Raw genomic sequence first — 25,219 nt, 5'->3', positions numbered from 1 at the left:
TGGAGCAGAGCAGAAGGAACCCTTGTGTTCTATCAGGCTGCTAAAACGGAAGCAGCTCGAATTACCCGTGTCAAACCTCTCTGCAGCCATAATACCTTGCTTTTGTTGAACAATTACATGTAAATGTGACATATGAGCATGCCCTTTCCTTAATTAGTGCCTAATTCCCCCCCACTTGACAGTGCCCAGGATTCCCGATACTCGTTTTCCAAGACTGTTTCTGAAGGAAAAAATGGGTGTATGGTCCCAATCTGTTCTTCAAGGCAGCTAGATTTTATTTTAAAACAAAAAGGGATAGCTGAAATTATCCGAATTCTACACTCTGATTCTAACTACAGTCATAGCAATGCAGACATATAGACTCCCTGCTTTGATGCACCAGCCCCAAAGTTCACAACTGAACCTGGAGTAAAAAGAATGGCAGGAAGCCAGCAGCAGAATCCCAGGTGGCCCAACCACAAGAGTTAGGACAACCCTGCAGTTTGGCACTAGGCAAGGGCAAATCCTCTTGAGCAATTGCTTTCTGGGAACAACTACGCAAGATGTCTTGCGATATGGGGGTACATATCACATGGTAAGTACTGTAAGTCGCTTGGAGATCTTCAGATCGCAAGCGACTAACAAACCTAATAAATAATAATGCATGAATTCATTGTACAGATCTGCACAACTCAGCTGGAGTCGGAGAATGTATGGGAAGGAAAGGCACGGCACAACTCCTGAACTGCAGGACGCACAACAGGACACTCCTGGTTAATTCTGCAAATATCTATGAAGCTTGCAACTCTTGAACCCCCAGACATAAGTTCTATGCCCATACACCACTGCTGATGAGGTCATGTTGATAGGAATATGGCTTTTTACCTACCACTTTATGTTTAATATTTTCTCTTGATTTAAAGCCAAATAGGCCAACGTGGGCATTTTCTGCTGACAACACTATGAAAATGAGGCAATGTGTTTCAGAGATCAACAGAGAAAGGTACCAGGAGATAACACGTACTTTCCATTAACTTTGCTCTGTGACGATGATGTGCTATGTCTCCAGTCTGGACAGCAAAGGTTTGAAGCTATGTATGTGTGTATATATATATATAAATATATAAATATATATATACACACACACACACACACACACACACACACACACTTATCCTATTTGTGATGACAAAATCCCCCAAAATACATTACAGAGAAGCCAAATGAGGGAAGCAAAATGGTGAGCAGCAGTTCTTCATACTGCCAGATTCCTCCATTTGCTGATTTCCTGGTACTCAAGTGCAAGGCTAGGATTCTGTGCAAGTGAGCACTGCACAAACACAGACTAACTTTAGGCACAGAATTCAACCTCCTAAGAATATGTAGAAGTATGTGAATGAAAGAGAGAACACAAGCATAGTATATATTTATACAGGATCTGATCCAAACTAAGTTAGTTTCACCTAAGCCGCGCTGAAATCAGTGGAAACATAATACAACTAGCTGGTCCAGATCACTCCTATTATATATTAATCTGGATATCAATCTTTACAGCTGCACAAAAGAGGAAGCACGTAGACCATGCTTTGCAAAAAATGATGAGGGATAGCAAGAATTGCAGCTGTCAAAGTAATGGGGCCCCTGTATAGCTCACCACCACCACCACATAGCAGACTTAAAATAAATTATGCAATATATGCTTACAGAATTCAGCTTTCTGAAGGCAGGAGGGCCCACTGAGCAGGGCAAAGCACCACACACCAACTTTACACCAGCCAAATCAGCCACAGGACCCTTCTCCTACAACAGGGGAACATGCCCCACTATGAAGAGGAGCTTTGCCAGGATGGCCAGAGGACAGGCCCTTTCTTTGCCCTGAGGCTTTTGCTGGCTTTTCATTCTGCCATCAAAGAAGAAGAAAAGAGAAGCAGCAGCCATGCAAGTGCGGAGCAAAACTGAGTGTTATAATCACGTGAGAGAACAGAATTAAAGACAGTGTTGGGCAGGGTGTCATAGAGAGGGCTGCGAAAAATAGCAGCTGCATGAGCAGAGAAGAGGTACAGCCCCTTTCATGGTGCTGTCAGCCCAGCCTTTAATAAACAACCACACTGATTTCTAGTGTACATTTCATTCAACCCAAAGGCAAAGTATCTTCAACACTGGAGGGGAAGAACCCAAGGCACCAAACCTCAAGCCGGTACTTTCGCCACCTCCATCCTGGACAACTGCAGTCTTTAGCCTTACAACTAAGCCAGCCTCCTGCACTGGGTACCTCACTGGAAGTTCTCACCGTGGAAGGGGGTGGGAAGATCTAGTCCTTGATTTCACTGCGCACACTGCAACGGCAACTGCAGGATGTGTTCAGCATCAGAGACAGGGAGAAAGATGGGGCTTTTAGAAAAAAGAATCACTGGCTTAAAAAAGCAGTGGGGAGAAAAAATAAGCCTCCCCAATACCCAACCTCGCTTAGATTTTTTTTTTTTTGGTTAAAAAAATAAAAATGGCACCTGCCCATTGCCACCCCGCCACGATTCAAACATTCGAGACATTTAAATATTATTCTGTACATATATAAAAGCCCCCAGACAATGGTGGGGAAGCAGAGGGGGGCATGGCACAAGCCCAGCTTTCGTAAAGAGCGAAGGCAACAGGGCTCCTTTGCCACAGGCTCTCCCTCCACCCACAAGGTTCACAGTGTTCCAGGTCTGTAGCGCATTGGCTTGCACGGAAGGCGGCAGCAGCAGCAGCAGCAGGAGGAGGAGGAAACAAGCCTCCCTCAAAGGACGTCGGCTCGCTTATCTCGAACACGGCTCCTTGCTTTCGTCCGGGCCTTGAAAGCAGCCGAGTTGTAGAGGTGCTGGTGGGGATGCAGAAAGAGAAAAGAAAGAGAGACAGAGGGGGAAATTAGCTGGGGGAACATCAGAAAAACTCTGCCAAATCAGACCAAAAGAGACATGTAGTCCAACATTGCGTCTGCAGAAGTTGCTAGCCATGCCTCAAGGGCATTCACAGGCACGGCAAGAACCCCCTCTCCTTTCCCCCCAGCACCTGGTTTTATTATATTACATTCACACACACCCTCACCCCCTGCCTAAAACACACACCTCCACACCATCTGAAGACTTGCATTTCAACCATAATCTGGCTTTGCCACTGCACATTTCTCTTGAGGGCCAGAGTGGTCACATAACCTAAAGGTTGTTACTTGGAAATAGGCTATCATTGGTGGGGAAAGATGCACACAGGTTTGCTGGTGTTGTAGAGAAGAAAAAAACATTGAAACTTAACAAAGCAAAGCAAGGGAGCTAACGGTAGCAGAAATACTAGGAGCACCGCTGACGTACCTTCTCAAAACGTGATATCTTGCTGGCTTTAATAGCTGCAGCATCCAGCACTAGCGGGGGGCCCAGCTCAAATATCTCACGCAGGAGCTCGTTGTTCTGTGGGCAAGACAACAACACCCATTAGGTGGGAAATCTCGGAACTGAGGGTGCAGCAGCCCAGGTAGACCAGCACAAAGGCAAGGAATAAACCTTATGAGCCCCACATGGACTCTTCTGCCCTTACCTGAAGGTGGTGTCTGACCCCAGAGCCAAGAGCCTCTTTGAAGGCATTGTATGTTCTCCTCCTTGCCCAGCTGTCCACATACATACACTCCAGTCCAAACTTGATCGTCTCCTCATGGCACTCCCCATTCTGGAGCAGAGAAGAAAAGGCAGCTGGAGACTCCGTAGAGAAAGAGAGAGCGGAAGTTCATCTCACCCCACATCTCACGAGCAAAGCTCAGCACCATGTTGTCTCTCTTACTGCTTAAAAGTGGTAGCTTCATGGACGCTACCTCACAGCAGAAGAAAGCCACTCACAGGCATTTCATGCAAGCACCAGCACTACCCCAGTGCCTACCACAGAGAGTTTCATGGATACTATGCCCTGGAAAGCAGGACAGCAGAGCTGCTCTAAGTGCTCACAGAGAAAACCCTCTACTGACAGGCTCCCTTCCTCCCTTTCCAGGAACATGAGGGTAAGCCCAGAGCTTTAATCTGAGACAGATTTTGAACACCAGGTCATAAGGTTGGAACACGTGAAACATTATGGGGGCAAAAAAAAAGAGGAGAATGCCTCTTAAACATGCACAGAGTGCATTTTCCCTCAGAACAGTCACAGCCTGTGCATCACAAAGCTGGAGTTAAAGGAGTGCAATTCTATAAAGGCCCTCACGTCCCTGCGCCTTGTTCTTCTGGGAAATCTAAGGGTTGAAGCAATGCGGAGGGAGGAGCCCTCTTCTGAACTAGGCAAGGGCGGCATGAGCCAGGCAAGGCACCTCAATGAAATGCAGCACATCGCGGAAGATGGAGCGCTGCTTGCGCCGGTCGGTCTTGGCTCTGTACTTGTTGCTGTCTGTGGCCAGGGCTTTCAGTTTTGTGCAGAGCAGGTCTGTGTCTTCATAAAAGAAATCCTCCTATGGCAAAAAGAGATGAACGGCGTCAAGCAGAAGCTTCAACTTGCAGGCCACCCAAAAGGCAGCGAGAGGTGCAAAGGTTTTACTTTTTGTATCTGTATCTCACAACTCCTTCAGGAAACTCTCTGTGGCCTGAAATGGGGCTCCTGGCACCTGCTGTCCAGGCATGTACTTTTATCAGTCCACATCCACTTAAGGAACAGGATCCTATGCCTCAGATCCGTAGTTCTGAGGAATTAAATTCCTGTGAATTCCACTGCAAGCCAACCTGACTTCCTGGACTAATGTGTAGATTGGAAAGTAGTTTACTGTTTGGATTTCACACTTATGAATTTTGCAATTCAACGCTCAGTTCAAAAAAACAGCAACAATGTGCTGACGTACATTTAGAAAATGTATATTTTAGGATAAAAGGAGTGTTTTGCAATAAAAAGGTGGCTGCAGAAACCATACTAAACTCATGAATATGTGCAAAATGGACAAAGACAAAAAAATAGACCGATCCACCCTTTCCTCATATAGACTCACAAATTTTGAGTGGGACAGCATTTTACTCAAGATTAAATTTTCTAAGGCAGTCTTTTATCAACACAAAGCCAAAGGGCACTGCAGGGTTTGCCTCAAATGATCATATCCTAAGACACTAAGAGTGTGTGTGTTCGTGTGCAGACAGGGAATGAAACTTGGAAGTTGATAGATTTGGAATTGCTGTCAAGACTATTATTTTCTTCACTGGGTCTTCCAACCAGCTTGCAGGCTTCCCATATGCATCTGGTTGGCTACTGTGGGAACAGGAGGCTGGAGTAGATGGGCCATTGACCTGATCCAGAAGGGATCTTCTTAAGTCCCCCCCCCCCCAGCTTATTGGCAAAGGCCTCAGGGGCTACAAGAACCCACGATGAGCCTTGCTGGACCAGACCAAAGGCCTATCTAGTTGGGCAACCTGTTTCTCACAATGGGCAATCACAAGGCTCTGTGATACGAAGGCAGCAGACGTTTCTGCTCCCTAGAAGCTGGCGTTCAGTGCAATATTGCCTCCAATAGAGAATGGTCACAAGCACAAGAGGGACCTCGCATGTGAGTATGCAAGTATCAGCAAGTGCTATATCCTACCTCCATGTCTCGAGCCAGTTCAAAGAGCAGTGCAATCGTTTCACCTGCCACAATCCGAAGGTTGACGTTATCACTGGACAGCATCAGCGGCAACTTGGGTAAGTGACTGTAGAAGGAGAGCACAAGGCAAGAATGTAAGAACAGCCCTGCTCGATCAGGCAAGTGGCGCATCTAGTCCAGCATCCTGGTCTCACAGTGGTCAACCAGACGCCCATGGAAAGCCCCTTCCCCAGTCTGATCATCAAGCTCAACACTCACTTGTCCAGGATCTTCTTGATCTGGGTGCTTGGGCAGATGGTGAGGAGCAGAGACCATGACTGGAGTGCATTGCAATGCAAGGTCTGGAGCAGAGGACTGTGATGAGAGGGCACCAAGCTGGCATCCGTGCTGCAGGAACTGCCAAAGATGCCTTCTAGGCAGGCAAGACAGGAAACCAAGTCCTGAAGGGGGTGGGAAGTGATCAGTCAGTTCTCACAGAAACAATAAGAGAAACTAAAAAAGGATACAATAAACCAGAAGAGTATCTAAGTTTCTGGGTGAACTACGCTGGGGCTTCAGGGTGGCACATAATCTGGGTTCACATTACGCTGGCAATCAACTCTGAGGGAGCCAGGTTTGCCAATGCAGGAAAGTTGGGTAGACTGCAGCCCTAAAGTTCAATGACACCCAAAGTGCTTTTTCTTGTTCTCTTTTGTTCTAGAAATGAAACGCACACCCCAAAACACTTACAGTATGTGCTTTCCCCTTGTAAATCTGTTAAGTATTCCTGCGCATGAAGAATGAGTCCATTTTCGTGAATGAAGCCTTAAAACCACCAGTTTCAACTTGAATAGGTAAGTCCAGCTATGGCCATGTCCTAATGCAGAGAGCAGCTCATCTTAGTCCCACCTCTCTGGGCTGATCCAAAAGGAATTGGCTCTACCTGTAGTGAGGTGGTCAGTCCTCTGTGTAGCTACAAAAGCAATAGCTAAGCGGTATACCAGAGAAGCAGCATGGGATAAAAACTGTGGGTGGAAAAACCAGGAGCTATTTAATCAGAAGGGACTACGGAGGAGTCTCAATAGACTGAGTTATGCAAGGAATCAGTAGTCAAGGGGCTGTTTCTCAATGCAAAATGAATGGCTTCCCTAAAACACTTCAGGGGATCAATACTTGGCTAACCACTTTTCAGAAAGTAACAAATACTCTCTGAAACAATTTGAGAGCATGGTGGAGTCGGGCACTCTTACAACTAATCTAGACCTGACAAACTCCAAGGATCAGTATTCAAAGACAGGGTGCTGACACTCTAGTCATGAGTAGACAAAATAAGGCCCCAATCGCCTAAATCCGGCCCGTGGACGGTCCGGGAATCAGCGTGTTTTTACATGAGTAGAATGTGTCCTTTTATTTAAAATGCATCTCTGGGTTATTTGTGGGACATAGGAATTCGTTCATCCCCCCCCCCAAAAAAAAATATAGTCCGGCCCCCCACAAGATCTGAGGGACAGTGGACCGGCCCCCTGCTGAAAAAGTTTGCTGACCCCTGCCTTGTTACTACTACACCACCCCATACAGGAGGGGAGGGAGATCTAGGTTCTTGCTTCACTGGCTACCGCCTGTCAAGTTAAAGCATTAGGGTAAGTTACCTCCATGTCTGCAGCAGCGATGTAGCAGCACATCCCAAGAGCAGTGGCACACTACCGGGGGAGACGGAAGAGAAAAAGGAAGACAGGACAAGGCAACGTCAAAGCCATTCCAAGTAGCCATTTTAAGAAACCATTTCCCAGAGTGCCCAGTAACATCTCCCTCCCACAAGGTTTCCTCTGAGACAGAAAAAAAGAGGTGCTACTCACACTTTGCCGAGCAACTGGGCTGGCCGAGGAGTCTGTGAGGATGGTGGTGAGGAGGGGCTTCAGGCTGCGGAACACCTCCTCCCCCTCGGGCCCCGAGCCCATCTGAAGGCACAGTAGTGTAAGGACAGTAGCAGCAAGGGACTGCTCCTCCCCTTTACCTGAGAGGAGGAAGAGAATAAGCTGCCTTTCCCTCTCATGCAAAATATTCAAAACAGCACTAGTCATGTGCAAGAAAACAGGGAACACGGGACAGTTATGAAACTTAGAATTGCGGGGGCACAGAGCACCAGAAGCGGCATCTTTTCTGCCCTGGCGCAGTACTGTCTCACAATATTCCAAAGCGGTTTTAAAGGCAAAAGGTTGCCTACAGGATGTAGAACTGGGACAAAGATGCTGCGGCCCTCCAGATGTTGTCTGACTACAACTCTCATCATCCCTGACCATCGGCCATGCTAGCTGAGGCTGATGGGAGTTGTAGCCCAATATCTGGGAGGGTTGCAAAGACTCACCATCTCTGATGCACAGGGCATTTCAAAGGCAACATCAAGAGGGCAGGCAAGAAGCACGCAAGTTGTTAAAATGAACATAGAGAAGTAAAGTTCTATCCCTTTGCCATATAACAATGGAGATGTCACAGAAACCTACCAATCCTTCACAGATGGGAGAACGGCAGCACTAACATGCCTCATTTTGTGAGAGAGCCAGGAGGCCTTGGTTCAAAATTCACAGTAAACCTGGGGCGAGTTGCAGTCGCCCTCTGCTCGTACTAGTAACAAGGGGATAATCACACTAGCCTATCTTATAAGGTGGTTGTTAACAATGGATGAAAACTTATGTGGAAATGTTTACATTAGCTGCCCAGAGTGGCTGGGGAAGTCCAGCCAGATGGGAGGGGTATAAATAATAAATTATTATTATTATTATTATGCATCAAATATGGTAACTTCACAATCTTTATGCTTAACAGAAGTATCAAATTACAAAAGGACAATAAAAACAACCAGAAGTTACCTTATTTAGAAAAGTATGAAACTGCCAACACAAACCATTTTCATGCCCAGTTGTTTTCGGTGGGAGAGATTTAATTAAAGCAGGTGCTCATTTCTCCTGCTAAAACCAAATGGGACTTGGAAGTGCTTTGGTTAAGCTGGATCAAGTCCGTCTGTATTACATAATGGTGCTGTACTAAAGGTTGCAGAGACCCACCTTTCTTCAGGCACTTCTCTAAGGAGTCTGTGACAGTGAGCCTGCGTTCCAACAGGAAGTCAAAGAGCGTCTTGGAGGAGAAGGCCAGTCGCAGGCTCTCTAGAGCAACCTGCCGTGTCTTGGCACTGGAAAGATGTCAAAAAGAGAGAGATGGGAGTCATAACAAGAGCCAAGAATGCGCAGCCCTCCTCACAAGAATCCAAGTCCAGTGCCAAATAAAGTCAGCTCGCTCTGAACGAATTTTGCAGGTTTACTTCATCTTTCTGAACAGTTCAGCAAATTCTTCACCTGCTACAAAACCCATACTGATTCAGTGTGAAGATAACGGGTACACGGCACGCGCTCTGAACTGCACAAGTGACTCGGGGAGGGCAGTGTGTATTCTGAGGCTCAGAACCAACCGCTTTGGTTTATCAGGAAATACACCAGAAGTATACATGATATATCCCAGTGTGCACCTCCTAATAATTCCATGGTGTGACGGAGATCAGAACGCACGCTAAGTCAATGATGTTCTACGGACTGTGCAGACCATCACCCCAGTTCAGAAGTTCACTCTGAATAATCGAGGCTGCAGGGCCAGAAGGGCAGCAGTAATTCATACTGTTGTAGTGAGGAGAAGTGCCAAGCGCTGTGTGCACTTCTGCCAAGTTCTTCTCAATGGAGCTGCACCCAGCCTATCCCGGTTGGCAGCTTGCCATGGAAGCAGTCTATATGCTAACAGGGAACACAGTTCTCTGACCGCCTCCTCTTAGGCAGCCCAAATGATGAGTGTTATGTTTCTGTACATAAGAGCAGGCTTGGAGGAATCAAAACTACTTTCCAGAATTAAAAGTAACTTTTGGGAGGGAAAACTTTAAGGGCTGAGGAAAAAACAACAATCCAGGGAGGTCTGAGCATCCTCAGGGGGCATGGAATAAGCTTCCAGAGCCACGGTTTGGCACAACATTTGAATTTAGCTTAAAAACAGCCGATGAGCCTCACCTCTTGTCCATCACATTGTCAATGCACTCCTTCAGTTTATCTTCCACCTCCTCTTGCTGCGCCTGCTCATCCACTGCTTCACCTCCTGTGGAAAAACAGAAAAAATGGGAGCAGGGGAGGAAAGCGTCAAAGATTGGAACATCCAGACCCACAGCCTGCAGATCTTGTACCCCTAAAGAAAGGGGAGCAAGGGTTGAAAGTCTGAACAGTGCTGGCAGAAATGCCAGTGGATTCTTTATCGTAGCATTTCAACAGGTTTTTTGTTCGAGACGCTTGCTCAACAGGCTTTTGACCAGTCTTGAGTTATGAATTGTCCTGGCAGCTGATGTGACATTTAACTGTATCAGCTCAAATGGAATTATACTGTAATTAATGAAGTTTTAGTAACAGCAAAAAACAACACCACCACCCACACCCACAACCATTTTTTTAAACCATCCATGCTTTAAATTGCTTTGTTGAAAACCACTCTGAGTACCGACTCGGTGGAAAAAATTTCATACAATGCTTACAAAGCGATGTCTCTGGAAGAGTGCCTATTATGTGGTCACGTGGTGGGGTATATCACATCCATTACAGCACCCTAAAACTCTTTATTTTGATTCCAAGACACTCCACATACCAGTTTGTTGTGTGAGGTGGTTCTTTTCTTTTCTTTTCTTTTCTTTTGCAAGCTTGTGAATTAGTCTGCAGATGTTATCTGCTAATGTAATTTGCAACCCAAAATAACCAAATTTTGTCACCTTTCCCTGTCTTATGACCTGGAGGAGATTCTAACAAACCTGAACATGTGGTGGAAGTTTTGCTAAAAAGCTCACGTATTCTCCTGTCCCCAATCTTTTTTGTAGAGCAGCAAGTCTTCCTTCTCAATGACTCCCCACCCTGCACCCCAAAAATTATCACACACATGCACACATCCCTCTAAAATCTGAAGGGTGAAAAAAACATTCCAGGAAGAAAAACCACTATGTTATGTGGAGCTTCCTGAGGTTTGAAAGTAGTGTTTACAAAATCTAAAGTTTTGCTCAATACACAGGAGGCCAGGGTTTCTGTCACTAACTTCTGCCCACCCTCACCTGTCACTTCTTCAGTCACACTGGTCGTCTCACTGGCGCTGCTGTAGTGACTCAGCACTTCACTGGCTGCCTCGTCATCACTGGCCTGAGACTCCATCTTTGCAATCCGGTGAGCTCCTAGGAGGAAGAGAGGAGAAAAGGTCAGAACAAGTGAGACGTTCACCTGTATGACTTACAGGATGCACACTGTGTTTCCCTAGAACGCACCCTATCTGAAGAATGTGGAGCATGAGACAGGGTCTTCCTTTTCCCTACCTGTGACCGAGGGGGATTACAGATGACTATTTGCAAAGAAGGAATTTACCATGGTATGAAATCCGCCACTTAACAAGCTAAGTGCCCACTCAAAGTAGACGAGATATTTGCTACACTTCTACACCTAATCAGAAATCTTACAAAGCAAGAGCACAGAAAGTGGAAATATACAATGTCAGACCATTGTCCTATCTAGCTCAGTGTTGTCTTCACTGATTGGCAGCTGCTCTCCAGGGTTTCAGACAGAAATCTTTCCTGGCTAGACACTGAGGTCCAGCTCTGAGGGCTTTCTGGCCGTTCCCTCACTGCGAGAAGTGAGGTTACAGAGAACCAGACAGAGGGCCTTCTCGGTAGTGGCACCTGCCCTGTGGAATGCCCTCCCATCAGATGTCAAGGAAATAAACAACTGTCTGACTTTTAGAAAACACCTGAAGGCAGCCCTGTTTATGGAAGTTTTTAATGTTTGATGTTTTATCGTGTTTTTAATATTCTGTAGTGAGCCGCCCAGATGATGATGATGATTATTATTATTAGATGCCAAGGATTGAACCTGAGACATATATTTTACCACCAAGTTATGGCCCTTGTCTAATCTTCACCATTTGGCAGGACAATGCCGTGGAACCCATACAGATAACCATTTCATTTACTTTGCACTTGTGCAGAAACAACTTTCTAACCACGTGCCAGGATAACACAGTCGTACCTCGGCTCCCAAACAATGCCTTGGGAGTCGAATGTTCCAGCTCCCGAACAATCGAAAACCGGAAGTGAGAGTTCTGGTTTCCGAACTTTTTTTTTAAGCCAAATGTTTGGCACAGCTTCCACGATTGTTTCCGGCGTGCCTGCGTTTCTGAACTTTTCGGAAGTCGAAGAGACTTCTGGAACGGATTCCATTCGACTTCCGAGGTATGACTGTACAGACAAACAAGCAACTGCAGAATGGTTTGTTTATATGGGCTCAAATGCCCTATCAAGTAGCTCCATGCAGACTGTGATGTGCTGTTGCCTAGTAAGTGATCATCTGTATGCACCCCGATTTGTTAACTGTGTCTGCATTTCCCTTCTAAACAACAGCCAAAATGGCACCTTCATTTTAACCAACTATGCTTCTTTCTGTTGTAAAGAACAAGTCCAAGATGCTCCTATGAAACCTCAATCCCACAAGCTCCACTGAACAATGATACTGTCCAAGACTGTACTGCATAAGCCTTAATGGTAAAGTAAGTTAGGGCAGTTCTGCTGCAGAAAAACTGCAGTCACCTGTTAGGAAAGGAAGGGTGGACAACCCTGTTTTCCCACTCACCTAAAGCAAGACGAGTTGCCCAATCCCTTGACATCCCTGGATAGCTATTAGCCGGCTACTGCCTTTGGTTAAAGTCAGCACATTCAGCTTCGACACACCCTACTGATAAATGTTCAAGGCCTGGACCAGGAGATAATCGGAACCATATGGAAGGGGATGAAGGGGGCCCCCTTTTAACCCTTTCTGACTTTAAGGGACCAGAGCTTTAAAAAAAATTATTTTATTTGCTTGCAGCTTTAACAAGGAACAGAAAAGAAGAGGAAGAAAAACATAAGCAAACTACCGAAAAGAGAGAAAATAAATATACTATTAACAAATTGCCATATGTTCCCATTGCAAATACAATGCCCAGCAGTACATGGATTTTAAAAAAGACATGCAAGTTAATATAAGTGTTCGACATGTCCAGATAGGTATCTGCATGAGATTGGCGCCTATATCAAATATGTTTGAACGTAACCAAGGAAGTAAGGTCTCTAAACTATTGTGTAATAGATGGTGGATAGCAAAAAAGTATAAGTTTCTTAGCCACCATAAGGACTCAAAGTCCACTTTTGTTATTCAGCCATTAATCCCCATATGGTTAAAATCTGGATCTGAAGGAACCATTTGTTCATACAATTTAGGAGAGGTAAAAAATTCTAATTCACTAATTCATAAATTCCTGAGGAAATCCAATTTTTTACAAAGTAACAAATAAAAACTGCGAATATATTTTATCAAATAATTTTTCAGCACCCAAAGAAATAAGTTGAGTCGAATCCATTCTAGAACTATTTAAAGCTACCAGGAAAAGACACTTGGGTAAATTCATAGTTATTGATTGTTTTCAGAGAGAAATAAACAGAAGTAGCCAAGTTGTGAAGCAAGTGGTTAAGAAAATGGAGTATCGTGGTGAAGGCAAAAACATAATAGCACAGCTTCAGTCTGTTAGTTTATTTGTTTCACCCATAGGCTATGATAAAATCACAAAACCAAAACAACCTAGCACCGCCACAATCAATACGCACAGAGCACAACTTCATAAAATGCATGATTAAATTCAGATTGATCCAAATGACTTAGAAGCATAGAGGGGTTGATACCGGGGCTCATTTCAGCCAGGGTTTGGCATGACGTTGTTGTAATCTGCAAATAAAATTAATCCTCATCTCTTCTGCAAGTTTGATCGGGGATCTCAATTCTTCAATAACTGGAGGAGGAACTCCCCCCCCCATTAGTAGGCAGGTAAAGAAATGGCACAGAATAGCCTCAGGCAGCTATTAGCTGGGATTGCTCAGTCAGTAGAGCATGAGACTCTTAATCTCAGGATCATGAGTTTGTACCCCATGTTAGGCAAATAATTCCTGCATTGCGGGGGGCTGGACTAGATGACCCTTGTGGTTCCTTCGAACTCTAGGATTCTATGATTCTGTTTAGTCTTAAATTGGGGAAGGCATTGGGTAACCAACTGGGGAGTCCAGATTTTCAGACAGAAATACAGGACAGAGGAAAGCTGGACCTGATGCACGCTTACAAGCAATCTATATAGGACCAGAAATGATAGCTATGTATGAAGCTGAGGTGATAGTTACATATGCCAAAATCCACCATCAAACCACCTCAGTCCCAAGGGGGAGGGGAAACATGCTGAAAACTCAATGTCTACACCAGCATTTTCCAACCTGGTACTCTCTAGCTGTTGCCAACTACAATTCCCATTATTCTGACCACAGGCCATCTTGGCTAGGAATGATGGGAGTTGTAGTCCAAAACCTCAAGAGGGCACCAGATTGGGAAAAGGTGGTCTACACTATCGCCGTTGCTATTTATCATTCGTGTGCAAATTACTTTATTATGCTTCTAAACTTCCTGTCCACCCCCCATCTTCATCACTGTCATTCAACACTCCTGACAGACTCATGGCAAAGGGAATGACGACTCAATGCCAGAGTGTGGCCTTGAATAAACTTGGATTCCAGCAGATGCTTCACAGGTCCAAGTTCATACTCCCAACTGTTGAACTGTATCAGCAGCTAATCAAAATCACACCGGACTGGACCAACAACTGCGTTAATTTCATTCCTTCTGCAGCAGAATGACTTCAAGGGCCGCGTCTGCCCACAGATCACAGCAGTTGCCTTACCCTGACGGACAGGTGCAAAGGATCCTAGGCAGGGCACCCTGGAGCAGCTGAGCCGCCTGAGAGAGCTCTGTCACCTCAGCTAGCCCCAAGCAGAAGCCAAGGAGGAAGCAGCCTTGGAAGGCAGCCAAGCTGCTATGCTGGGCCACCCGTCCTTCCCCTGCTATGCTCGCAGAAACTGAGATCCATTAGGCTGGATGCAGCCCAAATGTGTTGGTGGGGATTAGCATGGAACAACGAAGATGCTGCCATGATAGTGTCAAATGAGCTACCATAGACAGACAAGCTTTTAATTTATTTATTTTTAAAGCACAGAAAGCAAACCCAAAGCAGAACTGTACAGAAAAGCGAGGCTATTGTTACAGCTGGCAGACAATGGCTCAGTCGAACAGCTCAGAACAATTCGACAGCGTTGTTTCAGACGTCATGTTTGTAGAAAAGCAGTGCGGTGCCTGATGAAATGTGTTAGGACACCCTGGCTTTTGGGTTGCACAAGAGACCAAATCTGTTTGCTATCTCCTATTAAAAACAGCAGAGTCGTGGAAATGCCAAAGACTTAAAAATACAAGGCTAGAAAAGGACAAGGACTGAGGCTTTAGGGCATGGGTTGGCAAACTAAGGTCTGTGGGCCAGATCAGGTCCCAGATCTGGCCCGCGGACGGTCCAGGAATCCAGGCAGCTGGCACAGCACGTGGGCACAATGGTTTTTGCGACTCAGCCAGGCTTGGGGGTCAAAAATGAGGTGGGTGGCTGCTTGAGACAAGCCCCTTCTCCGTCCGTCGCACGCAACAGTATTTTCTTATGGGGTGGGGGTGGGGAAGAGGGAAAAGGAGCCACAGTTTGGAATTCCACCACGGAGCTGCCGGCGACTGACCTCAGGAAGGGCAGTTGCAGTGGCAGGGGTTTGGAGGCGCCTCGGCAGGGGTTTGGCGGCGGTGCTCCCCACCAAAGGAAACGGGGAGTGCCTGGGCGGCTGCACTCCAAAGCAGTTCTGCACTCTGCTGGGGAGGCCGCTTGTTAGCTACACGGTGCGAGCCATGGAAAGGTAAATAGCCACCGCCTCGTCTTCCCTCACGTGGGGAAAGGAAAGTCTTTGCTTGAGTGGTGCCGGCCTGACTAAGCGTGGCCAACGGCTTTTCCCTTCACCCACACATGCGCAAACACTCTCCAGGGCTGACAGGAATGGCACGCTTACCTCAGCCCCCCACCCCACCTTATGAGAGAAATAATAACTGTCAACGCATAAAACACAAAGGAAGCAGCGTGGGTGTATGAGGGACCCCCCCCCCAAAAGTCACATTTGGGCAACATTGGGGTTGGTCCCAATAAGGGTTTTTGCCAAAAATGCGGGTCATAATCATGGCAACATATAGTCTGCCCCCCCCCACAAGGTCTGAGGGACAATGGACCAGCTCCCTGCTGAAAAAGTTTGCTGACCCCTGCTTTAGGGCTATGGCAGAACAGAGCAAAGAGAGAGGAGGAAAGGGAATTTGATTCCTGCCCCCTAGGAGCCAGCTAGACTGCAAAATAGCTGGGATGCTAAACACTACTGAATCATCACCCAAAGCAGCAGGCGTTGCTTGCTGAGCAGGCGTGACATCAAGGGAGCAGCCACTCAAGGGTTAAGCGGCTTCTGGCTCAAAGCCCCATACAAGGAGAGGGCTGAACTGGTGGCACCAGCCAGATGAAAGCAGATTGCTGAGTACACAGCTGGGCCCCACAATGAACAGAGCAGCATGCAGCACCCAGGAAGGGAGGCTGGAGCAAGCATTCTGCACCGCCAACTCCAGGGCTTGCTAGCTGCCAATAAGGAACGCAGGCACTCCAGCCCCAAAACAGACAACAGGGCAAAGGGTTTCCTCTCACACTGTGTCCCTCGCAAGAACAATAATTCACCAGCAAAACTAGCAAGAGGGGGAGAGATGCATGTGCAAACTTTAACATACTCATCCGGCTGAGGTTCTGTTTATTCAGAGAGGCTGCAAACGCTTTGCTCCGCAGATGCCAAAAGAACAGTACATTGAGTTCTGCCCAGCTGCAAGGAGAGAGTGGCTTTGCACCATTTGGGGGTTGGGGTGGCTCCTGAAGGCATGTCAGGGCGGTCCTCACCAACACCTTCATGCCACCTAGTGCAGCCTAATCCAATTAAGCCTCAAATCTACTACAGCACAGGACTTCCGCCTTCAGGAGTGTGATTAAAGGCAGCTGTGGCTTCAGACATCAAGCCAGCTTTCCCTCCCTCCTTTCCACCCATCCCCATCTGCTTTGTTTAACACCCAGCCTGATGAGGAGTTCTGAATCACTTAAAAGCCACCTCACTATTTTGTGAATCCTAATAAAGTAATTGTCTTCTTACTGGTTTGCAGATTTTTCTAGTGTACCACCACTGCTGCCTCGGCTTTCCCAATGCTAATTGCTGCACTGGGGTTGGGAATTTCACGGAGACTGTTGGCTGGGGAAGAAGAGCTTGCATTTCCCTTTGCTTTGTGCTGATCCTGGTACCTACCTCTTCCTACTATTTAATTTTTAAACACAAACCCCGTGATTACTAATCACATGCATAACATGGTGTGTAGTTAGGTTCTAGTGTAGATCATGTCTAGCACTCTTTTCTTTCACGGCACTCTTCGGCATGTGGTATATGCCTTGCTAGGCCTCTGATATTCCTGTCAAGAGCAGCCCATTGGAAAGCAAAAGGCCAGGATTCTTAGGTGGCAAAGACTTACAAGCTCAGGAGATAAAGATAGACTATGCAAATAGAACAGGTTAAGACTCACAGAACAGAATCCAGCATATGTTTAACACTCCCACTGAAATCAACAGGATGTAAAAATGCTTAGCACCCACTGTGCCTTGCCCTTGCCTATAGCAAATGTCTTCTGTAAAGCAATATACATGGGTGTTATATAGAGCAGGGATGAGGGACTGCAGGCCTTCAGGTATTGCTGGACTGAAACACCCAACCATTCCTGGCTACTGGCAATGCAGGATGGAACTGATGGGAATCCAGCATCTCTAGAGGCAGAGAGAGGGAGACTAAAAAATGGATTAGAACCGGCAAGGAAGCCTGTGAGGAAAAGTCACAACAACATTTGGAGAGTGGGAGGGAAACTTACTGAGATGAGTTTGGAAGGCAGCTCCAGTGTAAAAGGCGTACTTGACAAAATACAAGAAGAGACAAAATGGTGGTTTCTAAATGAGGACATTTTTGTAAGGGAACTGGCTTTCTTTTAAGGATACTGTCACAGACCTCTTAAATAGAAAGCATAGAGTACATCTCACCATACAGCCCACCCAGCTAAAATACTGTAATTCAAAGAAATAAAGAGCACTATCCACACACTGAACTAAAATACCTAGGTGCATAAAAATGTTTTTACCTGGTGTTTAAAACACAACACTGGGTGTTGGGCATACAGACCTAGGACAGGCAACCCACAGGCAGACAGCCACCACCACAGAAAAGGCTTGTCCTCTTAGAAACAAGGGGAGAAAAGAGCAGTTTCAATTATGGCTGAAAACATAAGGAAGCCTGAGATCTGTTTCATGTAGACAGCAGCCTATCTGCTGTATTTTAAACCAAATCAGCCTTCCGAGAGTTCTTTCACCCCACAAACAATGCAAGGCAGTAGCCAAGCCAAAGATGCTACTCGAGCATGGATAACTGTGGCCAGGCTATTGTCGATTGCCACAGTACAAAAAGGCTTCAATTTCCAAAAGGTTTCTAGAACCACAACACATGCTTCCAGCACTGCCTCCATAATAACATTCTAAAAAGACCTACTTGAGCATGGCAGCACCCAGGATACACATGCTTCCAGACTGTTACATAAGCAGCATCAGCTTATATCTGTGGAGAGAGTATTGCATGCTTTCCAGATGACACCAAGCTGAAAGACAGATGCTGATTCCCAGAGAGTTCCACAGCACACAGGTAAGAAGCAGGTGCTTCTCCTGCTGCTGATGTCAAAAAGTAAACATAAAAGGACTGGGACACTTACAGCTGTGTGTTCTTAGGGGCAAACAAATTTGTTTAGTACACCTGTAAAGGTCACAAAGTGCTGTTTCTTCCTCCCCCCCCACCGCATTGTAGGCAATTTTTAAAGCAGCAGTGTGCCTTTAAAACGAAAAGAAAAAAGCACAATGCAAAGCCACCCTTCCACAAATGTAATTGTTTCCAACCCTCCAGAAAGACTCCGCTAAATAATTTCACTTTATTGTGCCATACGCAACAGAAATTTTGCCTAGATGGCTAGCAATGCTGCTTGGCCCACTGAGCCATACACTGGCCTGGCCTGGGCTATACCAGAAGGTACAAAAAAGTCACACAGCGGGTAATTCCAGCCAAGGATTATAATTTTACACAGGGGTTGACCAGCGTGAGATACAGTCAATCCAGGTGTCTACAGACTTTGAAGAATTAAACACAGGATAATAAAGCTACCATAATGCATACCTTCTATAATTGCACACTCTCCCGTATTTGCTCTATTACACCTTATAACTTGAAGATGTCTGGACACAAACAGCTTAGATTGCTTAAAGCAGAGCTTCACTTCTCAAGGTTGTTCCAGTTTCATGTGTAGCAGTAAACAGGGACTACTCAGTGGCGGCCCATGGCTGTAAAATTATTTTCTAGTTGAGCAATGTAAGGTTCCATCACTGGAGGACCTTAAGAGCCATTTGTTTAAAACTGCCTTCTCTCTATCTCTCTTAAACAGAGGAATTAATTTTAAGCTGCTTATCTGATTTCATAATTTTTGCTGGAAATGTTTGTGATTTGAATGACCAACAGTAACACTAATTTGGTAATGTTATTGCATTATCGACTACACATTGGATTTTTTTATGCCGGAAGCTGCTTTGGGAGAGTTTGACCCTGAGTTTGAGCCTATTATTTGCTTTAAATAAACACTTCAAAGAACACAGTCGTCAAATGGTTGTTATAAGAAAGCAAAGCATCTGATAAGATATTTACACCAAGGTATGTAACATATGGTTAGCTTCTTTATGGACTTGGAAGCTAGAAAGTTTAGCCATCACTCTCTGTAGCCTAGATGTTTCCGAGATACGAAAACTATGCCAGGACTCTACTATTTCATGCTGCCACCAGACTGAAGGCCCCTCTATGCAGAGCAATTTAAATTTTTTCTCCCTTATTTTCTATGTACAGAGAACTGTCTTACATGTCTGGGGTCACTAACTTTTTAAAGCCCTTGGGCACATTTGGATTTTTGAGCACATGCAAAGTGCACTAAAGTCACTTCTCTAATCTCCTTCAGATCAGCCTCCCCTCTGCTCTCCCCCCAGACAAAGAGAGTGCAAACACACACTTTGCTTTTACAAGGGTAAATATCAGATTGAGTAGAATTAATCTGAACCTTGAAAAGACACAAGCTTGAAGTAGGTACATAGGAAGCTGCCTTATATACCGAGTCAGGCCAGCTGTCCATCTAGCTCAGTATTATCTACACCAGGCGTAGGCAAACTCGGCCCTCCAGATGTTTTGAGACGACAATTCCCACCATCCCTGTCCACTGGTCCTGTTAGCTAGGGATGATGGGAGTTGTAATCCCAAAACATCTGGAGGGCCGAGTTTGCCTATGCCTGATCTACACTGACTGACAGCAGCTTCATCCATCTCATGACCCATCCATGGGGCTATAAGAGAGAGGTGCACCAAGACCTCAAGAGCACCATTGCCAGGATAGGTAGGCATCACGCTGGCAACCCCTCATGGGGGGGGGGTAAATTATGGGATCTCACCCACCTGAAGTGGTATGGACCACAAAACAGGTTTACGACCTCAGTAAGAACTAAGACTGCAACAGCAGTGATCTAACTCTTTGACTTCCATCACAGAACAAACAGGAAAAGCCCAGCATCCAACTGTAAGACAAGCTAGATGAGCATGCAAATGGAGAGAAGGGTGAGCCCAGATGCCCGAACTGTTGCTTACAAGTAGCCAAGCTATGTTATATAAAAGCAACAAATTCTAAGCAAAGGGCATTCTTTCTTATTAAATGGCCAAAGAAATCAGCAAACTGCAATCAGTTTATCATATGGATTAATCAGATGCATCCCTATTTGCCCCAGGAACTGCTCCGGGGTTAGAAAGCGGCAACCAGAAGATATGGAATAAGCATTTCAGAACAAATGTACACTATAGGAACATGCAATTACTTCTGTCAAGCTGTGTTTCTTTCTACCATCCTCTTATCTGGAAGGCTTAATTTGTGGCTTATTGTTTTCCATTGCTCAACTGCTATAGGCAGCCCTGCTGGATCATACCGAAGTCCCATAAAGGACAATCTCATGCTACCCAGAGCGGACAACCAGATGCCTCTATGAATCCCAGCAGCAAAGGCCAAAGCCACTTCGGGAGTTTCAGAAGCACTTCTACAGCAGGGCAAAACAGGAAGCCTGAACGCATGTGCTTCGCCTCGCACGCAGGGGGATGCATGCACATGAGACAGAGATACACGTGTCACTTTCAGAAACACCGCCATGGTTTTACGCGTCGGACTAAAGCCCTTTTGGCACTCCGCTCTGAAGTGAAGCGCGGCAGCAGGAAGTGAGAAAGGGAAGGCGCCTTGGGACGGGATGTGCAACTGGAGAACGAGGAAACAGAAAAGCCGGGCGGCTTCTCTCAAAGGCCACGTGGTGAGGGGTTGGGGACAGCCGTGCTCCCAATGAGCCCGGAGACCACCCGGACTCCTCAGTGGGGCCGAGAGCCCCCCGCACCCTTTGAAATGCCTTCATTGGAGAAGCTCCGCTCGGGCGGCTCCCGCTTCTCTAGTCGAAGCGCGGAGGCTGCCTGGGCAGCTGCCTACTGAGCCCTCCTCGTACCCCGTTCCCACATCAACCCCCGGGCCCCTCCGCCCTGCGGAAGAGAGAGATGGGCAGCGGAGAGACTGGTAGGGGCAGAGGAGGCGGAGATCTGCCCCGCAGGCGAACGCGCGCCAACCTCGTCCGGACACGCGGCGCAACAGCTGTCCGGGATCCCCGGGCGAAGCAGAAGCGCGCGAGGACCAAGGGCCTGATCCGGATCTCTATTCCTCCTAAGCAGAGTGACTCCCGCGCCCGCCACCCCACCTCCCGGCCAAACTCCGGCCGGAGGGAGGGCGAGAAGCAGCCCCCGACTCCCCGCGCTCACCTCGGCCGCCCCGGCGGGCTCCGTCGCCCCGGCGTGAGCGGGGCATGGCCGGGCTGGGCGGTTATCAGGAGGCGATTCGGGGCCGGGAAGAATCTCTGCGCTGCTGCGGGTTGACGGGGCCGGTCGCTGCCTGACGAGGGAACCACGCCGCTTGCTCCACCATCTTCCTTCTCTGGATAGATCACTCGCCCTCTTCCCGCTCCTCCTCCTCCCTCCAAGCGGGTGCCGGTGCCGCCGCCGCCGTGTCCTCTGGGAGCTGGAGTCTTGGCAGGCCCGCCTTGCTGAGCCAGCGCGCTTTGTGACAGCGCTACGACTGGACTACGAGCCCCATAATGCTCCGCGCGGCTTGCCCCACCCCCCCTACAGGGGCTTGCTGGGAAGTGTAGTCCCACGGATCAAGGCGCGCACTAGCAACGCTTGGCAGGACCCAAACATACTACGACTCCCAGAAGCCTGCGGTCTACGTTTCGGCGCCTGGGCTGGACCTGTGGCTTCGGCGTCGCCCGCGCGGCTCGTGCAGAGTTAGGCGCTGGAATGTATTGGCGCTCGCGCTCTCTAGCGGGAAAATGGCGCGAGGGCGGAGGCGGATTAAATTCCACAACTTTATTATGCAGAAGTTCAGGACGGGTTTCTTCCTAACCCGGCGACGGGAGGGAGGGAGAGAGATGCACTTGGAGACCGAGGCGTGGATTTCCTCAAGTCCCATTTTGTCACCGTAACTTTAGTTTCATTAACTAAAATGACCGGCATTGCAAAGGAGGAGCATTTTGTCCTGCCCTCAGGAGGATGCAGTGGCATTACAGAGCAGGCTGGCTGCAGAAATCGGAGCACAGCCTCGGCGTGGAGGAGCTGCAAGAATTTGCGTTGCTCTACCCGAAAGAGAGATGTCCGCTGCGGCAGGAGTCGCACGCCCACTAATGGCAATAGTACTCGTCGTGGTCGCCTTCTGGTGGGTGGCGCCGCTTCGTTTCCTTTCTGAAAATTTCAGCACCTTCCCTTCCTGCCACACCTTTTAGTAAAGTTGCTACTAGAAGGCTGCTGTCATTTCAGGTCCACCGCACTCTTCAGCCTTTCTGAATATGCATGTGTTTAATTATATTTCTGTGCCTGTTCCAGCCTGCTCCATGGCCTCTCTTCCGATGCCCCCACGTCCAGCAGCAGCTCTCCTCCGGATTTACTAAAACTGTTGCAGAATCCTTCCCTTTTTATTCACCACTGGTAAGCACCATTCTCAAATCTGCCCCTCCTCCGCCCATACTGACAACCCTCGGGGGATTTCTTTTCAGCTGCCATGTTATGTGAAAGGGCGCTCCGTTGAATTTAGTGGGTCTTTTCAAGTTTGGGTGCTTCCAGACAAGAGTTTGCTGTGGAACTGGCACACGAACATCTTTGCAGTGTCCGGTGTCATCAAAACGGCAGACTGTACTTCAATAAATATGTGAACAAATCTGGGGTTCCCTTTACCATGGAAAATCCAATAAATATTTATCACCTGTTACACATCCACAGTCACCGCTGGTGTGAAAAGTCATCATTTCTTTTGTTTCATGGTGGGTGGTTTGTCACAAGTGTGGTGATGTTTCTGGCAGGTGGTCTGTACTTCTGTTTTGCTCCTTACCTGGGCACAGGGTTTGTTTCCAATGCCAAACAAAAGACACTTGTATCCACCTATTGCCACATGCTGAAAGCATGCCTGGATTCAAACAACCTGCTTCGGAGGAGCTATCCTCTCAAGACCTTCACAATGTGCAGGATTACCTTGGAGTCTGTCATCACAGTACATACACCAGACGTACAATAATCCAGTGATCTTGCGCAAGACCTCATTATGATAGGTCACAATCCCACAATACATTTAAACTTTTAAAGCACACTGCTTCCCCCAAATAATCCTGGAAACTCTGGTTTGTTAAGGTTGCTGGGAATTGTAGTTCTACAAGGGATAAACTACAATTCTCAGGATTCTTTGGGGAAAGCCATGTGCTTTAAATGAATGGTATGAGTGTGCTAATGATTTCAATATTTCATTGCAGTTGTGCGTTTCCACCTCCTACTTCAGCTCCACCAAATCAAATTCCAGATTGATGTAGGTAAATGCCACTCTTTCACAAAACCTCATTGTTGTTTTTTAAAAAATTTAAATGGATATTGCCCCCCCTCCACCCTTCATCCCTTGAAAGTACAAGCCTATTGTGAAGCATGATAACTAAGGACTAGTAACATTTGCTATTGTGTATTTCCGGTGAATTGCATATTTAAAGATGCATGTGTATGGGTACAGAAATAAAGGGCAGGGCTTTCGGAGGGGAGAGACAAAAACCACAGCCCATGTGCATTCTGTGTGAAGCTCTGCCCATTGGTGTGAATGGCAAGCAGTGTCCATCCCTGGGGTCAGAAGTGCATGAAAGCTAGTGTGCCAATCACACACTGAGAAAAACCAGGCCTGATTGTTTAGACGATTCAACACAGTTCAGTGCCAGATGCATAGCATCCAGTGTCTGTCATAATGGTAAACATATAAAAATGAACTAAATAGTTGGCAACCTAAATGGTGTTCCCATATTCCCAGAAATATGTACGAAGCCCTTTCTGGAAGTATCCCATGTGTGCATGATAAGATCTAGCTGTTAGGGTGTAACCCCAAACACATTTTCTAACTAGAGTGTCTCATTGAACTCAGTAGAACTTGTAAGCAAATACGCTTAGGAACATGCTGTCAGGGTGTACCTCAGGTGTGACATTGACAGTGCCTTTCAACGTTGTACTGCTGCATAATGGAAAGAAACTGAACAGGTGCATGCCCTGTTACTATTGGAGAAAGTGTTACCTATTGAATTTCTCCTTGTCAGGAGGAAAAGGTGGCTTAAATCTAACTTGGAATTGCCCTTGTTTTGATTAATGTGTATGCAGAATTGGTTGGGATATCTATTTTCCAAATCAACATATTCTCAGCAATAACTTCTCTGTTCCTAGACTGTGTAAATAGCCATACATTTTCTTGGCAGCGCCCCCATTCACTTATTTGTTTTAAAAAGTATTTTTACTTGGCTTTTCTTCTTTTTTAAAGGGCTCTTAGAGCAGCTTACAACAATCATAAGAAGACAGTCCACGCCCTTGAACTTTCAGTCTAAAAGACGCAGCCCAAAAGGAAAAGGGATTGGGCAGGACAAGGAAAAAACCTAAATTCAGACACTATTTCTTATAAGTGTTATTTCAAATAAGTTTGAATAAGAGCTTTCTTCTAGCACGTAAGGTTGAAGCAAGCTCCCTGCAGCTGCTCCCTCTCTGGCCAAGGGATGGGACCAAGTTGGTCTCCACTTTGGCATGATGTGGGTGTGTAAACAGCAGTTTCCCAGTGGACCTTGGTTTCCTGGCCACATGCCTTTAAAGCTGCATAGTAGGCAGAAAGCAGCAGGTACTGCTTTTCTTCAGATATGGCCTAAAGAACAGAGAGCTTTGATCCATTTAAGGTGCGCATTCTCATTCTGTGCCCCCAGGCTGTGCATTTCCTTGTAAGTCTCTTTTGCTCTGTTGCCCACTCCTTTAGGGATTCTGCTCTTCTGAAGTGCCTTCTTCTATCCCTTTGTGGATGTGGCTGCCCTCGGCTTGAAGTTCCAGTTATAACCTTGCAAACAGTTTCCATAGGCTCTTGATCTTCACTCTGTGCTGACTGTTTCTTATTTCTTTTTTTAAGCTTTTTCCTCCGTTGGGGCTTGTTCACTGGGGAG

At 46.7% G+C, this 25,219-nt stretch overlaps 2 protein-coding genes across 2 annotated transcripts; one reads left to right on the top strand and one right to left on the bottom strand.

The window, feature by feature from the left end:
• Window positions 1–252: 252 nt before the first annotated feature.
• Window positions 253–21,696, bottom strand: IFRD2 (interferon related developmental regulator 2). Its single transcript, XM_080996465.1, has 13 exons — window positions 21,492–21,696; window positions 10,653–10,769; window positions 9,577–9,661; window positions 8,593–8,717; window positions 7,387–7,544; window positions 7,180–7,230; window positions 5,810–5,991; window positions 5,552–5,657; window positions 4,301–4,438; window positions 3,547–3,675; window positions 3,324–3,419; window positions 1,125–2,836; window positions 253–1,070 (listed from the first exon to the last, which is right to left on the bottom strand). Exons 1-12 carry the CDS (start codon window positions 21,535–21,537, stop codon window positions 2,756–2,758), a joined length of 1,314 nt encoding a protein of 437 aa, XP_080852591.1. The 5' UTR covers window positions 21,538–21,696; the 3' UTR covers window positions 253–1,070; window positions 1,125–2,755.
• Window positions 21,697–21,844: 148 nt separating this feature from the next.
• Window positions 21,845–25,175, top strand: LOC308472036 (uncharacterized protein). Its single transcript, XM_080996512.1, has 4 exons — window positions 21,845–22,440; window positions 22,608–22,709; window positions 23,525–23,577; window positions 24,559–25,175. The coding sequence occupies exons 1-4, from the start codon at window positions 22,231–22,233 to the stop codon at window positions 24,620–24,622; spliced, it is 429 nt and encodes a 142-aa protein (XP_080852638.1). The 5' UTR covers window positions 21,845–22,230; the 3' UTR covers window positions 24,623–25,175.
• Window positions 25,176–25,219: the final 44 nt, after the last annotated feature.

This window comes from Podarcis pityusensis, assembly GCF_964106645.2.
Source record: "Podarcis pityusensis genome assembly, chromosome: 2".
Classification (NCBI taxonomy): Eukaryota; Metazoa; Chordata; class Lepidosauria; order Squamata; family Lacertidae; genus Podarcis; species Podarcis pityusensis.
This window is presented reverse-complemented; position numbering and strand designations above follow the sequence as displayed.

Bases quoted from the DNA above. Each gene is read 5' to 3' on its own strand.
- IFRD2 (XM_080996465.1), bottom strand. From the start codon at position 21,537: ATGCCCCGCTCACGCCGGGGCGACGGAGCCCGCCGGGGCGGCCGAG. The intron at 8,718-9,576 runs GTGAGGCTCATC...ACATCTTTCCAG, and splicing joins GACAATGTGATGGACAAGAG to TGCCAAGACACGGCAGGTTG. The intron at 5,658-5,809 runs GTGAGTGTTGAG...CTCCTTCTACAG, and splicing joins ATCAAGAAGATCCTGGACAA to TCACTTACCCAAGTTGCCGC.
- LOC308472036 (XM_080996512.1), top strand. From the start codon at position 22,231: ATGACCGGCATTGCAAAGGAGGAGCATTTTGTCCTGCCCTCAGGAGGA. The intron at 22,441-22,607 runs GTGGGTGGCGCC...TGCCTGTTCCAG, and splicing joins CTCGTCGTGGTCGCCTTCTG to CCTGCTCCATGGCCTCTCTT. The intron at 22,710-23,524 runs GTAAGCACCATT...ATTTCATTGCAG, and splicing joins TCCCTTTTTATTCACCACTG to TTGTGCGTTTCCACCTCCTA.